A 16287-nucleotide genomic window follows, 5' to 3' on the forward strand; every position below is an offset into this window, starting at 1 on the left:
ATGCTGCATTAATTCTGTTAGTCTATAAGGTGCCCCGGGATTTCTCGTTGTTCAGACAGAGACTTACTGTGTTTTAACTAATCCACATTAGAAAGTAATGTGGATTAACTTTCCGTAGCCTCCCCGTATAGACAAGCAGAAAAAGGTACTCGTACTCTGGAATGAGCCTCCAGGAGAAATTGACTGGAATTAGCTACTGCAAAGTAGCTACTGTGTGTACGAGTCCCTCATCTCCCCTGCTGATTATCTCACCGCTGCAGGCCTAGCTCGTCACTTTGTTCCTCCTGCTTTAGACCGTGGTCACTAAGTTCCACTCATGCAAACTGAAAGCAACACAGCGGTGAATCAGAGCCAACATAGCAACTAACTCTTGGGTCCGAGCGACTAGTTCTTAGGTGCTTCTGTAACTGCAGTAAATGTCGCCTCCTTGGCCTGAGCAGTAGCCGATGAGCCCTGCAGATCTCTTTCCATTAGGAAAAGTAGACGCTGTGAATCAGGGCTAGTCTCGGTTTGCTTACAAAGAATACCTGTGAAGTCGTTTCCCTGACTACATTTAAAACAAACAGCAGTAAGCAACTTTCCTTGCCCCAAAATCCCCACGTCTCCCCCTCCAGTAGGCTGTGTGCCTGAAGAGCAGTGTCTCTCTGCGTCTTCTCAGGTTCACACCCACAACTGCTTTGCTTGGTTTTCTCCTCAGACGTGTAGGCTGCGAATTAATCTCCCTAGCCCCTGCACTGGTAACCAGACAAACCCCCATCTGACCTGCCCGGTGTCTTGAGTGGTCCCTCCTCATTTGTAGCTCTCTGCTACTTCAAGGGGCTCAATTGCTGCTTCCTTTGGATCTGAATAGGGTGACAACATTACCCTATGGCAAATACGGGACACCAGCCTCTGGGGATGTGGGGGCTGCTGTGCCACCCCGTGGCTCCTTGGCGAGGGGGGCTTGCAGCCTGATCTTCTTTTTCTGCTCATCTCTGAAGTCTCCCCTCCTGGCTTCTCCAGGAGACTCCTCTTACCCGCCTTTCTTTTGCAGACGTTGGGAAAGGATTTATCATGCTGCAGGGGCTGGAAGAATACACCAACTCCCCTCTGATCCCAAGGGGGTTGGCCTATAACCCGTTCAGCACCATCTTCTATATCTGGGGCAATGTTATATTACAAAGGTGAGAGCAAAGTCTTCAGCAAGCTCAGCTAAATTTTGCAGAGGCAGCCGATGAGTTGGTTCCACACTTAGCTGTTTGCCAGGCGTGATTTCAACACACTCCCTCAGTCACAGCAGTCGGCCTCTTCGGCTGGGATGCATCGGCCTGCCTGCCTTTCCTTCCCTTTCCCACTTAGTCATTATAGGTTATTGTGATGCCTTAGGAACCTAACTCCCTTTTTCAGGCTGACCAAACAACTAGGCTGTATCGGTAGGCCCAGGTCTTCTGACCAGCACCACTCACATGCATAAGGAGGTAGGTGCAGCACTCAGCTGTGTGGCTAGGACAGGGGTCTGCAACCTATGGCTCCAGAGCTGCCTAGGGCTCTGAAGCCACAGTTTGCAGACCCCTGGTCTAGATAGTGCTTGGTCCGGCCGTGAAGGCAGGGACCTGGACACAATGACCTCTCAGGGGCCTTTCCAGTCCTAGGGTTCTAGGCTGCGGTTTTCAAAAGAGAGGAGTGATTCCAGGGGTGCAGCTGGAGGCATCATAAAGGTCTGATTTTCAGAATGCTGCTGCCAATCCTTCCCCCACATCTGCTTTGAAAATCAACCCCCTCCTTTAATGTGTCCCAGTGTAGTTGCCCCCAGAACGGGGGCACTCCAAATCACTATTTCAGAGAATCTGAACCCAAAGCTCTGGACCCGACTCTGATCCCAATTGTACCAGTCTGCAAGGTAACTCCAGATTTGCACAACACCCTGAGGGTGAAATTCACCTCCCCTGCAGCGAGTGGGCTCAAAATACTCACCCCACTTAAACGCAGCTGAGATGGAATTCATGGAGAACCCGCAGCTCTTGCCTGCTCAGGGTGGTTCCACCCAGAGGTGCAGTGGCAGAGCTGTCTGGGGAGTTCGGCGCACATTGCAGAGCAATCAGCTGAATGGCATTAGCGCTGATACAGATGTGACCGATCAGGGTACAGACCGGAGGGGCCCCTCTCTGCTCAGAGAGCGAGGCTGTGACGCAGTGGGGGAGGTGAGGATTTTATTTCCCTGGTCAGGTTGCACATGGTTCCGGATGCCCTGTAATAACACCGGGTTGGGGCCTCAGTTTCCCTAAGCACAGTGTCCGTTGGTGATAGGCATTTCAGTGCGATGACTTCTCACCCTTAGACAATGGAAGTTCGTAACCTTTGCCACCAGGTGACACCTTCTCTTCCGTGCATCTGATGGAGGCGGGTCTTTGCCCACGAAAGCTAATACTCCAAAAAATCTGTTAGTCTGCAAGGTGCCACAGGACTTCGCATTGTTCTTCCTTTCTAGGGAACCAGAACAAAGGTGGGAGGAGGGGCCTGGCTGGTTTGAATTGGAACTGGGCAGCTGGGAGGTGGTCAGTCTGCTTTGGGTGAAGAGGGATAAAGGAGGACCAGGGCCCCAGCTCAGGGACCCCCTCTGGGCCCCTCTCCCCGAGATGGATTGTACTGATGACTTCTGTGCCGATTAGTCTGTATTGCATTGTGTCCCTATCCACTAACCAACCTTCTGTTTTACTTGCTGAATGAGAGTCACGTCTGCCTGCAGACAACGTGAAGGCCTGGGGACCCCCACACACCATGACACAGGTCCAGAGACAGTGCCACATGTAACAGCAGTCTGTCCTCAGGGAGTGGATTCATGGGAATGGGCACGCTGGAATGTAACATTTCCCACTTGCCCTGTGCTTGCCTTGCAGCTACGATCTGGTTAATTACATTCTCCTCTCGGACTTAGCCCTGCTGTCCACCATCAGATACTTTGTTCTCTCCTACACAGGGGACTTCGTGTGCGTGACAGACTTGGAAGAGGTACTTTGGTTTGGCTCTTGGGTGGAGCTGGTGGGTGCGTCATTTGGCTGAGTGCCATGTGGCCTAGGGGATAGCGCCATGGCTTGTCACATGGGCTCCATTCCCAGCGCTGCCCTGGTGACCTGGTGACCTGGGCTCAGTCCCGTCACCTTTTTGTGTCAAAGGGTATCCACAGAAACTAGGCCCCCACAGCTGGTTGGTACCAGCCAACCTGGAGCTCAGGCCGGGGGGTTTTTTCACTGTTGAGGTGATGTCGAGGCTTGAGGTGGAAGGGTCCCAGAGCCTGCCTGAGCCCAGAAGTCTACACTGAGGGCCCGTGCCAGCCCTGGGCTTTCCTTTGCTGTGTAGATGTGCCCCTCAGTTTCCCCATCTGTAAAATGGGGTTAATAATACTGACCTGCTTTGAGGTCTGGTGATGAACAGTGCTAGGTAATATCATAAACAGCCACATTTTTGTGTCATATCATTCTTATGAGGCCCTCCCGGTGCTGTATGGTCACTCATGCTGCCTCAGAACCTGTGCAAGGAACTGCAAAATATTCTATCTCCTGTACAAGTGGCTAGACCAGGGGTCAGCAACCTTGTCAAGGCAGAGGGCCGAAAGTTGACCTGTTGACCTCTGTGGATGGCCCGAGTGCCAGTGATAATTTTCAAAGTCACTAACAGTCCTTCTTAAAACAGCTTCATTAATAAATAAACGAAGATGCAGAGCTGTACGTTCCAGTCTTTAAATCTCCGGCCAGCTGGGTTTTTTAGTATCTAGAAATGTCTGGGATTTTAACCTGTCTTATCCTGGATTCTCTGGTGAACCAGGGAGCTCCAGCCACAGAGGCTGCTAGGGGCTGGTGGCTCAGCCAGTCTGCCAGATGGCCCTGGGCAGGGAGCGCTGGTGGCCAGGGGTGTGGAGTCACCACCAGCTCTGGGTGGGGGGTGCCAACAGTTAGGGGCACAGAGCTGCTGCCATCCCGGGCAGGGAGCCACTGACGGCCCAGCTGGGGAGTCTCAGTGGCCAGGGGTGCAGAGCTGCTGTCAGCCCCAGGCAGGGAGCCCTGGTAGCCAGGGGTGCAGAGCTGCTGCCGGCTGCAGCTGGGGAACACTGGTAGCCCAGGGTGCAGATCTGCCTTTGGCCCTGGGCTGGGAGCTGCATGGGGAGAAGGGGTGGGGCAGAGCTCCCGCCTGCGTGCCTAAGGAAAGGGCTCACGTTCCACTCTTGGCACACGTGCCAGGGATTGCTGACCCCGGGCTAGAACGAGGCACAGTCCCAGGGAAGGCCGTGCCTGGCAGACAGCACACTGAACTTGGGAGTCTGCAGGGGATGAGGAGGGAGGTTGTGCTCGCCCTTAGACACACTCTCTGCCCACTGGAGGCGAGCTCTGTGCTGGGTGGGTGATCCCGGTGTAAACCGCTGCCGGGTTCCAGCCCCGCAGAGGTGGCTGCGTTTCAGTAGAGCCGCGTGGCAGCCCCTTTGGGGGATGCCCTCCGAGATCTCGGCTCCCTTCACCCACTCTTCCGCTTCTGCTCTCTTCGCTCTCCAGATCTGGTTTGCTGTAGAAGGCAGCTCAGCACTAAGTCGCCTCTACCCCTCCACAGCCTGGAACCTGTACGTCAGCCTGCAGATAGCTAGAGGGTCAAAGGACTTCAGCTTGAATGAGACATTTGTGAGCCTCTTCTTTAACAAGGAGGGACTGCAGCAGGTGAGCCCGGGTAGCAGGAGTCAGACTGGAGGTGCCCTTGGTGAGCGGGGAGGGAGTGTGCTCACGGGGGTGACTCGTGACCTACAGAGGGTTTAATCTAGCCCTGGTCTGTAGTGCTGGAAAGCTGCTGACTGTGGCTGTTTGGCCGGTGGGCTAAAGAACAATCTCAGTCCAGCTTCCAGGGCCAAGTGGCCACAGCAGACCTGCCCCCCTTGTTAGCAGGTGCTGTGAAGATTGAGCTGCCTCCAGGTCACATGTGAAGCCAGTGGGCAGTGAGTGTGGCATACAGACAGGCCTTTCTGCTTCCGCTTTCAGGCCCTTATCCTGGCCCCAGGGTGGAGTGTGATGGGGTTCAGGGGTCCCCCTGCACTGCACCCCGTCCGCTGGCAGGAGTGACTCTCACTCAGCAGGTACAACACAAGGTTTATTAGGCAACAGAAGCCCAGTTTCTCACAGAAGTGACAGTACAGCAGCCAGAGACAGTCCTTCCAACCCGTCCTGGGGAGAAGACCCCGAGGGGTGTCCCTCTGGGATGTAGCTTTCCCCCTCCTCCGGCTGGCTGCCTTCCAGCTCTCCCTTTTTCTAGCCTCTCACTGCCGCCCCCGATTCAAAACCCAGCTCAGCTCCTCCCTGCTCTTTGTTCAGGCAGAGGTGTTACCTGCCAGTTGTAGCCCCAGGGTCATCCTTAGCCACTGGGAGCTGCTGCTTGCCTCAGACATCCAGCCTGACTCACACATGCACCCCCCCTCCACTCCATTACATGGAGTAACTCCATTTACAAGAATGGGGCTACTCCTGATTTGCACCCGTGTGAATGAGACTGGAAGCGGGAGGCACCCCCACTGCTCATGTCAGGGAGAGCTGCTGTGGTCCCTGTAAGCTGAGACTTGGGCGGCTGCCCAGGGGAGATCCAGGTGCCCCCCAGCTGATTAGCAGAGCGCCTGCAGCCAGCAGCCTGGGTTTCTGCTGGTGGTGCACATCTGCGCAGGCCTTGGTGCACCTGACAATAGTTATTCTGTCCATGGATGGAAAAAGTGTGAGGGAACGTTGGAGAGCTGCCAACCCACACCCCACGGGGCGTGGCCACAGGCTAGGTCAGGCCATGGCCCATCCAGAAACCAAAGGCTGTCCCATCTGCACACAGTTCCGTTCCCTGCTTCCCTCCTGCATCCAGGAGACTTCACACCAGCACCTGCGCTGGGCACTTCTAAAACCTGCCAGCACCAATGAGCCAGAACCTCTTTCCTTCCTACCACTGTTCAACCCTCAGTCGTCAGGCTCCAGCTGCCGCTGTTCAGTTCCAACTCTCCGTAATTAATGAGGTGCCCATCGTGGGCTGCCCTGAGCAGCCTTCACTCTCACACGAGTTGCTAGTTAAGGAGCATGACAGCCCCCGCCCCCGGACCCAGGCAGCTATTACTGATTCTGATCCCAGCAGCCCGGCAGAAATTCCAGGGTTGTTCAAAGTAGTGGGAGAAACTGGGGCTGGTCAGGTCTTGGCTTTGCAGCAAACTAGTTTGTTTGCCCGTTGTGTAGAGGGGCCTGTTTCCTTGAGCACCATAGGACTTGATGCCTCTGTGCTGCCAACCCCGTCCCTGAGGAGCTTTCTTTCAGCCCCCCGTCCTGCTTGCTGTGGCCTGCCTGGCTTTCTCCACTGCCTTAGCTCTCCAGGCCAGAGCTGTTCCGTCCGTAGGATGAACTCACAGGCCCCATGCTTTTGGGGGCCCCACAGCGGCTGCCCCAACCATCCTGTGGACGGGAGGGATGGGGGTTACCTGGGCTGAGGGTTGGGCACAGCAAAGGGAGCAGGGGTCACTTCTCCTCCCCTGGGCACTGACGACACGGGCGGCGGAGGGGCAGCCTGCCAAGCTGCTCCGTGCTGTGTGGTCCTCCCAGCCTGTGCACCTGGCAGCGGAGCATCCCTCCGGTTCTGGCTGCCTGCGGGGAAGCGAGGTGCAGCAGGCCAGGAGGGCAGAGCAGGCTGCTGCTCCCGCTGCCCATGTGGTGAGTGCGAGAGGGGATGGGAGGCGACTGCTGCCTCTGCCGCGCTCAGCCCTCGCCCCGAGTAATCCCCGGACACCATTGCCCTGCTCCCAGTGCTGCAGATGAAGTATGTGTTTGTACTGCAGCAGCTCCAAGAGCCCCAGGCCAGGCTGGCCCGTCACAGACCCACAAGACAAAACAAAAAGCAGTCACTAGCAAAGACTAGCAAAATAATGTATTAGGTGAGCTTTTGTGGGACAGACCCACTTCTTCAGACCAGAGCCAGAGCAGAACAGACTCAATATTTAAGGCACAGAGAACCAAAAACAGTGAGCAAGGAGGACAAATCAGAAAAAGATAATCGAGGTGAGCAAATCAGAGAGTGGAGGGGTCGGGGGGAAGGTCAAAAATTAGATTAAGCCAAGTGTGCAGACGAGCCCCTATAGTGACTCAGAAAGTTCCCGTCCTGGTTTAAACCACGTGTTAATGTGTCGAATTTGATTATAAAAGCCAGCTTGGCTATTTCTCTTTGAAGAAAGGGGGGAAAGTTTTTTTTCAGTAACACACATACCTTTAGATCATTAACAGAATGCCCCATTCCATTAAAATGTTGACTAACTGGTTTGTGGATCTGGAGTGTTTTGATGTCTGTTTTGTGCCCATTGACCCTTTGTCTAAGGGAGTTAGAAGTCTGTCCAATGTACAAAGCATCTGGGCATTGTTGGCACATGATGGCGTATATAATGTTAGTAGAGGAACATGAGAAAGTGCCCATGGTTCAAAGTGTTTGCCATGTAAGCCCAGCCGCCAGGGGGCAACAGCGTCTTGCCGCTCACCTACCGAGGAGCAGGGCTTGGCTGAGCGGCTGGTAATACCAGGCTTGCCCTGGGCCCATTCCGGGTATTTTCTGCTGTCACCTCTTGTTTCAGCTGGTTTACATCATGGACGAGCACGGGGAGGGAAAGCTAATCAAAAGGAGCTTCCCACTCCATTACATCCTGTCCTACCGGCAGCTCTTCGGCCAACCCTACCATTCCACGTACTTCCAGTGAGTATTGGCAGAGGATGGGCAGTGGGAGGGCCCAGTGCTGATGCTTGAGCTGGTGCTGGTCCCGGGGCTGCACCAAGGCCCACAGCCGAGCTGCAGCTGCTTGTACCACGGCTAAGCTCTCAGCTGGGCTAGGTGATAATTCCTGGATCTCAAAGCACTTTGCTAAGAGGAGCACTGTCACCCTCCTGCTTTACAGATGGGGAAACTGAGGCAGGGGCAGGGAGGGGTGGGGCAGGGCAGGGCGGGACTAGCTGAAGGTGACCCCGCAAAGTAGCAGCTCTGGGAGTAGGTGTCAAACCCGTCAAGTCTAGATCCAGCTCCCTGTCCACTAGGCAGCAGTGACTGAGCTCCTAGGGGCCTGATCCTGCCTTGTGTTCAGCGCCTGGAAGCGGCCCGATCTGGGCAAAATCAGACCCTGAAGCCGTCCACATCAGGCTGGGTTACAGGTGCAGCCCTCTGCCTCAGAAACCCCAAGGCAGCCTTCTGGCCTCTTCTGTGTTAACTCTGATCCTGCAGCTCCCTTTCACTTTTAGCAGTGTGGGGCACATGACACACAGCTGAAAGGTTCTGATTCCCTCCAGCACACACGCTCTGCCCCACCCTGCAGACCAGGGGCACATGCCCCACTGCCAACCTTGTGATCAGCTGGAGCTACCTTCCCCATGGGCCTGTCTCCCCTTCCAGGAGTACTCAGCACATCAGCTTCTTCCACCCCTGCCCCTTCTCAGTCATGCGCTTCCAGGACCTCCCAGCCCCGCAGCGCTACACCCGAATGGAGCACTATCGCACTGAGCCGCCTGATGTCATGGACAGAACAGGCTTCCACAACAACAGGTCGCTGGCTGTATATCAGGGCCTCATCTTCCAGCTGCTCTGGCTTCACGCGGACTACAGCAGAGTGAGCTCCTCTTCTCAGCTCTCTGAGCTGGGAGGACCCACAGCGCCAGGCAGAAAGGCTGCGAGTTTAGTGCTTGGGTAACGCAAAGGAGTGAGCTGGGACACAGGCGGGGAGTTGAATGGGTCCCTCCAGCAATCTCAGGGCCCTGGAAGCCCGGTCTACTAACATCGGGCTGGGTCTTTCCCCTGGCCCCGCCTGTTGGCCCCTGCGCACCTCCCCCAAGCGCCCCGCCAGCTGCCTGCCCTCAGATGGACCAGTGCCCCGCTCTGCCTGCAGCAAGCAGCTCTCCCTTGCTGCAGCCTGGCTGGGGGAGCAGTGCTGAGCAGGCTGACTCCTGTGTCTGCCCAGGGAGGAGGGCAGGAGGCACATGGCATTTCCCCCCCAGCCCAGGCAACTCTAAGTGGAGTCCTTCCTGCCCAGGGCTTGGGCGAGTGTGTGTGGTGCTGGGTGTAGGAGAAGGGGAGGTGGAAATGGGGAGCCCCTAGCCCCTGTCCCTCCTACACCCCAAACCCTCCATTGCCAGCCCCACCTCAGAACCCAAGTCCTCACTCCCTCACAAGGCAGGTGATGGGATGGGGCTTGGACCCACTCTGGACACTGCCAACAATAATACAAACCTGCCACCTCTGAGCAGGGGTGGCAGCAGGTGTTTGGACTTACCAGTGTGCCCTGCTGCAGGCCTGGAGTCCTTAGCAAGGGGGGCACACCTGGGCCCCAGAAGGGGCAGGGCTTCGGCTGGAAAGTTTAGGGCTGGGGCCAGACAGCCCCTCCGCCCCACCAGTCCTTCATGGCTAGTGGCTGGGAGCCTGGGGGGCGCCAATGGTGATTTGATGGTCCTGGGCCAGCTGCAGCAGCCAAGAGCCTTAGGCCCTTTCAGATCGCTCCCCCACATTGGCAGCCCCGCTGCCCCTTTAGCGTGGACCCTACCAGCAGGGCCGCTAACGTGGAGGAGCAGAAAGTCAGCCGTGTGTGAGCCAGTCCAGCAGCCATTCCCCTCAATGCACCACCTCAGCCCACACCACCCCACTTTCACCGCCAGGAGGGAGCTTAGGTGGCTCAGGGATGGGGACAGGGATTATCCAAGACTCAGGTACTCTACAGCAGGGCCGTGCTGTTGTGATGAGCAAATGCCATGTTTCCAGACGAGGGAATTTCACAAGCCCCGTGTCTTTTCTAGCCGTATGCTGACCCGGTCCATGACCCGACCTGGCGCTGGTGGAAGAACAGAAAGCAGTATGCTGTAAGCAAATTCTGGCTGTAGAAATAACCTCTGATGGGGAAAGGGAGACTGAGGTGTGGGGGGGGACTGTCTTTTCTTGGACCAGTTTCAGTAGGTGAGGGAGAGAGGTGCTTTTGTGCTCCCCCAGACCACTTCTTCGGGGCTGGGAAACAGATACTGCATGGCACAGCCAAACACACAAAGCAAGGAATGGTTTAGCATACACTGGGGTGATGTAGGGGGATGCACAATGGGTCATGTGTCACCCCAGCGCCCACCCATCTGCCCGCACTCACCGTCAGCACCATGCCATTTCTGGGGAGGGCAGAGCAAGGGAGGGGAGGGTTTGGTGGGTCGTGTAGCCTGTTTGTCCCCTGGATCCCCTATCACCAGTCACGACTGTTAACACACATTTCAAGCAACCAACATCTATACTGTATGTCCTGATCCTGCTGTGGTCTGGTCTGCCTGCACCGAAGCTCAGCTCAGCTGGCACAAGGTGTTCCAGGACGCTCAGCGTCAGGAAGTAGGATTAGGTTTATCGGAAGAAAGTCACACCAACGGCACTGCTCGAAATCGGCACATAGTGCTGTAACGGTATTGTGTGTGCAATGCACATGAACAGCTGTGGGGTGGAGAATTCTGAGCCCAGCAGATATTGGTCAACACGCTGTTACACTGGAAGGCGATTAAACCTGCCTCTCCTTTTTCAGGAGTATTTCTTTTACGTAGCTAGCAACGGCAACTCCTCCGGAGGGGTCTACATCAACATGGACAGCTACGTGAAGACCTATGACCTGCCACCCAATAACCAGCTGCCCGGAAGGATTTACTTGGACAAGAAGAACATCTATTCTTTCTCGGTGTTCCTGAGCATCGAGTCGAAGACAGACAGCAGTAAGTGCAGGGGGTCCTGGGAACTGGATGTGAAAGAAATGGGATTTTAATGCACAGGATTTGCAGATTAGAAGAGCAGGAGGACTGGCAGGCAGGAGTATGAATAACACCTAGCACTTGTCAGCTGTCAGTCTCAAAGTGCTTCACAAAGGAGGGTGGCAGCATTGCCCCCATGTTCCAGATGGAAAAACTGAGGCAAAGAGAGGGGCCTGGACTTGTTCAGGGTTACCAGTAGAAGCCACAGCTGGCAGCGTGTGTTTCTGCTGCTGGTGCATGTGTGCACATGCCTCAGTGCAGAGAGCAAAATTTATTGCATACACAAATGAAAACATGTAGAGGAAACATTGGTCAGAATTGGTTCCCTATTTTGTTCCCAAACATGAGAGGTAAGTGAGGTCTACTGACAAGAATGGGATGTTGATCTGCTGCCCTCTCTTAGCTGACATGTCTGGTCAGGGGGAGAGAAAGGAGGCACACCCCCGCCCCCCAGGGCTCTGGGCCTCTTTGAAATGCCACGGAGTGCTGTGCCACTTGTCCGTGCCGGGGGGGCCCAGGGCTGACTGCCCTAAGTCCCACTCCTTCTGCCATCAGCCCCATGCCTTCCAGGGGCAGGGAGCCAGCCCCTGCCTCCACCGTGCCCCCGGGCTGGCTGCGGCTGTCCACACCGCTGTGCCTGGCTGCCCACTGGCTTCTACAAACAGATCTGCTCTGACCTGGAGGGATCTTCCCTCAGAGGCGGAGAGGAGAGTTAAATCTCTGGCCCTTTTGATCCTTCCCGCCTTGAGGCCAGTTAGAGCCCATCAAATCAGTCCTGGCTGCAACAGGCAGAGCAAACCTGGCAGTCTGTGTGGCAAACAGCTGGTGACAACATTCCATGACTACCCACCTGGGTGAGATATGAACCAGTGACTGCCAAGCCAAGGCGTTCCTGCAGTGGGGCTGGGGGGGAGTGTAATCTCTGCATCCTTAAGCCACCCGCTGCCCTTGCCTTCGTAGAATGCTGATGTGTAGACCTGATGCCCGTCTCCCCCTTAGGGGCTTTCCTTAATTGGTCTGGGGTTGCATTATAGGCCTCTGTACGAATGCACTTAGTTGCCAGTGGCTCGGTTTGCAGCTCGCGGGATTCAAGGGCTACCTTCTCTCCTGCAGTGGAGGACATCCTGGAGAAGAACCCCCTGGATTATGTGTGGCTCACCATCGTCTTAGGCCACCCAAAGTTTGTGGTTTCACACCTCCACCGGCAGAATCTGCTCAGCCGGGACTCTGTGCTGTATAAGGTGAGAGCACCAGTGCAGCTCCTTTGGAAGGGGTGGTTTGGCAGCTGTTTCTGTGGATTTCCCATCATTACATGTTGGGGTACATTCAGTTACTCTGGGAAGTCTTGCTGGCCATGTCCAAGCAGAGGCAACGTGAGTGGGGTGCACAGGAGTCACATGAATCCTCCCAGCATCATCCCCCCATGCACCATCAGGGCAGTGCTGCCTCGCTCTCCAGAGCAGACCAGCCCAGCCCGAGAGCAGCGCCGCCTCGCTCCAAGGCTGGGGAGGATTGCCCTGTACCCACTGGAAGCAGCTTGGTGCTTCCACAGGAAGAGGCAGGTGTGGGCAGAGCAGGGAGGGGGCAGAGCAGGAGTGGGGAGAGGGCAGGGCACAGGCGGAGCAGGGGCGGGAGGGAGAGGGCATGGGCAGGGAGAGGGTGGGGCATGTATTCCCCTCTCCATCCATCCTGTTCTCTATCCATGCCACACTCTCCCCCACCCCTCCTCCACTCCCTCCGCTGCTCCACTCCCACCTACCTTCTCCTGCAGAAGTGCCAAGCAGCTTCTGATGGATGCAGGGGTAGGCGTTCCTGGTAGTTGCCTCTGCATCAAGAGGCACCGTAAGCAGACCTTCAAACCAACCCCGCAACCCATTGTAGGCTCGTCTATGCCAGTCTATCCCTAGATTTTAAAGGCCAAAAAGTACCCATGTGGTCATCTGGTTTGACCTCCTGTCTACCACCCGCAGTAATTGATGCAAAAGCCCCTGACTTCTGTTTGAGATACAGATGGGCCTTTAGAGAGACCTACTTGACTTTAACACTTCAGTGACAGAGAATCCACCACCTCCCTGGGTAAGTGGTTCTAAGAGTGGACCTCCTTCTTGACACAAGAATTCATTCTGCTCTGCTCTGTGCTGATCAGGGGAGTGTTGTGTCCAGTTTTGGGCACCACATTTCACGAAAGAGCTGGAGAAACTGGAGAAGGTCCTGAGAAGAGCAACAAGAATGATTAAAGTTGTAGAAAAAACAACGATGCATGCAACTGACAAAGCAGGTCTTTGCCCACGAAAGCTTATGCTCCAAAAATCTGTTCGTCTATAAGGTGCCATGGGACTTCTTGTTGTTTTTACAGATCCAGACTAACACACCTACCCTTCTGATACTGAAGGTCTAGAGAACATGAACTGTGAGGGAAGATGGAAAGAACTGGGCTTGTTTAGTATAGAAAAGAGAAGACTGAGAGGGGACATGATAGCAGTTAACAAGTACTTAAAACTGTGTTAAAAGGAGGAGGGAGAAAAGTTGTTCTCCTTGGTCTCTAAGCACAGGACAAGAAGCAATGGGCTTAAACTGCAGCTAGGGAAGTTGAGGTTGGACATGAGGAAAAACTTCCTGTCAGGGTGGTTAACCACTGGAATAAATTGCATGAGGAGGTTGAGATTGCTGGAGATATTTAAAAGCAGGTTGGACAAGCAGCTGTCAGGGAGCTTGGTCCTGCCATGAGGGCAGGGAATTGGCCCTGATGACCTGTCAAGGTCCCTTCCAGTTCTAGTGTTCTGTGATTCTAGGATTCCCTGTTTAAAAGAGTGTGTCTTATTTCCAGTGGGATTTTGGCAAACTTTAGTGTCTTCCAGCTGTATCTTCCGTTTTCTGCTAGATTAAAAAGGCATCTCCCACGAAAGTCCCTACGTCATGTAAAAATGTGTAGACCCTGTGAACAAGCTACATGCTGCACTCACACTAAATGGGCTGGAAGTTTTTCAGCACAAGTGATTGGATTAAGAGGCATCAACTTCCACAGCCTTCCAGTTTGAGACACATCCCGCCTCCCTCTCTCCCCTGGCCTATCCCACGTGGTTTAATACTTGAGCGATGTCCTCCTGCGACATTGTCAGAACGGACACTTCAGTGTTTTGGGTTTGGTGCTCTTTGCCACATTTCAATATGAAATTCGGTTTTTTGGTTTAAAAAAAAAACCATTTTAAAAGTTTTAAGGTGTTGGCGTTGGAACAAACCATTCTGATTTTATTGGACTGAAGCACTTTGATCAAACTTAAAGTTTGAAATGTTTCTGGCTCGCTTCTGGAATGGCCAAAAGGTTGAAACTGTGGAACTTCCTGGGAAATTGAAAGTCCCATTCCCACCCAGTTCTCACACAGACAGCCCCAGAACTCTGTACATGTCCTTCGCGTTTCACCTGCAGCCAGCCCTGTCTTCCAGTCTTGGATCTCCTTGCAGTGCTCTGCCATTGCATCTTAGTCCTGGATCGGAGCATGAAAGTGGAATGCTGAAATGCTTCCCTTGGTGCCAGCCAGCACCTGTTCTGACACTACTGAGCGGATAGCTACAGTGTGTGTGCGCTGGCCACGCCCCGAGTCTGCACCTGCGGGAACAGGGCATAGCCACAGTGCAGTGTGCTCCAGCCATGCCCTGATCTGCCTCCTGGGGAGCCCTGGGGAGCAGGGCTTCTCCCTGCTGAGAAACGAAAACACCAGGCTATCCAAACCCTCTCATCCAAATGACCGGAACAGGTGGCACCTGTACCCACAGCCATGCCCCAGTCTCTTCCATGCACTGGGGTCTGGGAGCAGGGTCTGTGCAGACCCCAAACCTCAGGTCTGTGGCTTGCGGGAAAGGGCCCCGTGTGGGGGCGGGTCTCATATTGTTGCTGCTCACCTGTAGGCCCCATTTTTGCTTCAAGAGGCTCAAGGCCCCAAATGTTAATAGACCAGAGATGTATTCAAGAGCCCAACCCTTCTCCCCATGCCCAAGGGAGTTGGATCAGGCACTTTCTTACAGAGCCTGACCAGCGCTCTGCAAATGCCCCCCATCAGGTGACCATCAGTGAGACCGGACAGTATCCGAAACAAGAGCTGAGTGGGAGGGACCTGCTCAAGAGTTCAGTGGCTCTCAAGGTAGGTTAAAAGGCTGGCCTGCTGCCCAGTGGGATCATGGGGAGCAAGGGCAGGCAGGACTGGGTGGCTGGTGAGCTTTGCCTGCTCTCTGCTCCGTGGCAGGCCGTCGGTTTTACATTTGTCTGGTCCTGGCAAAATCATTTCGGATTTGAATGTTTCAGGTTATAAATGCAGCAGCAAAATGTTACCACTACACAAGGTCCGGCCCACAACTCCAGGTAAGTGTTGGGTCTTAGCTCCTGGGGAGCAGCGAATTAATGAGATTATATTAACATTTTTGTTTGGGATAATAATGGAGCAATGGTGTCATATAATCTCTCCATCCATTCTCATCCACCCCCTGTATCTGTCTGTCTGTCTGTCTAACTGTCTGTCTGTCTATCCCTCCCTTCCCATCCACCCCCTGTATCTGTCTATCCATCCATTCCCAGGCACACTCCTCTGTCCATCCACCCCTATCCCCGTATACCCCACTATAATCTGTTTATCTAACGTGTCTGTCTGTCTACCCCCGTGCACGCTCTCTACCCGTCTGTCCTGCCCCAGAACTTGGTTCACACACAGTTCGGGTTGCTGAGAGCTGTCTCAGGCTCTTGCCCAGTGGGGAAAGTGGGTAAAGGTTACCTCTGAAAAGCAGAATACAGAAACTCTGGATGGTTTCTGCCTGCCTCACCCCCTGCACTTCCTACCTCTGCCCCACAGGATCTGGCAGTAGCCATGGTCCGTGGGGCAGGTACATTAATACGCTGGCACAAGCACGTGCCAGCGGTTGTGCTGCATTCCACAGAGGAGTCCCTGCCTGGCACTGCAGGTGTGAGAGCCCCACGACATCTGCTGGGGTACCCAGGCGCCTGGCAAGCTACAGAGCAAACGTTTGTATTCTCCCCTCCCCCTCCCACAGGGCTATGCCATGGTGCCACTCTTTATTGGCTGCCCCCCAGGCAAGGGGCTGGCCTTCGACATCACCAACACCTTGAAGTACGCCACCAAGCTGAACAAGCAGTACTTTGACTGCGTCCACAAGAACCCAGAGATGCCCTGCTTCTACTTCAGTGACGGTAAGGAGAGGCGCTGACCCTGGCCACGGCCCAGGGGCAGAGCAACCACTACGTGTGAAACCCCACTTAGGATGTCTGGTGCCAACCCTAGCATGGCCCATCTGCAGCTCCCCAGACTGGTGAGCACATGGCGGGGCGGAGATCCCGGCTCAGCTCTGATCTGAGCTGAGATTTTTGGCTGTGGCCCAAGCCCCAGCTCTGGGTGTCCTGAGCTGCTCAGAAATCAGCCTGTTTGGCTACTCCAGCATCTTAGAGCTGGACTCAGCTGCAGCCTGCTGCCTTCTGCCTTCTCAGAGCCCACCCTGGAGCAGACCCCCTAGGTCA

General features: G+C 54.8%; 1 protein-coding gene across 3 annotated transcripts in view; it reads left to right on the top strand.

Annotated features, from left to right (window-relative positions):
- The window catches only part of CATSPERG (catsper channel auxiliary subunit gamma), a 43874-nt gene that overhangs the window by 17311 nt on the left and 10276 nt on the right, over positions 1–16287 (top strand). For all 3 annotated transcript variants that reach the window (XM_075016282.1, XM_075016283.1, XM_075016284.1), the window contains exons 13-23: positions 1034–1163; positions 2877–2988; positions 4524–4682; positions 7595–7713; positions 8401–8614; positions 9792–9854; positions 10547–10730; positions 11880–12007; positions 14825–14905; positions 15067–15123; positions 15807–15963. In XM_075016282.1, the coding sequence (XP_074872383.1) occupies positions 1034–1163; positions 2877–2988; positions 4524–4682; positions 7595–7713; positions 8401–8614; positions 9792–9854; positions 10547–10730; positions 11880–12007; positions 14825–14905; positions 15067–15123; positions 15807–15963 (1404 nt within the window). The remainder of the gene's footprint in view (positions 1–1033; positions 1164–2876; positions 2989–4523; positions 4683–7594; positions 7714–8400; positions 8615–9791; positions 9855–10546; positions 10731–11879; positions 12008–14824; positions 14906–15066; positions 15124–15806; positions 15964–16287) is intronic.

Source organism: Carettochelys insculpta, chromosome 22 (genome assembly GCF_033958435.1).
Source record: "Carettochelys insculpta isolate YL-2023 chromosome 22, ASM3395843v1, whole genome shotgun sequence".
Taxonomy (NCBI): domain Eukaryota; kingdom Metazoa; phylum Chordata; order Testudines; family Carettochelyidae; genus Carettochelys; species Carettochelys insculpta.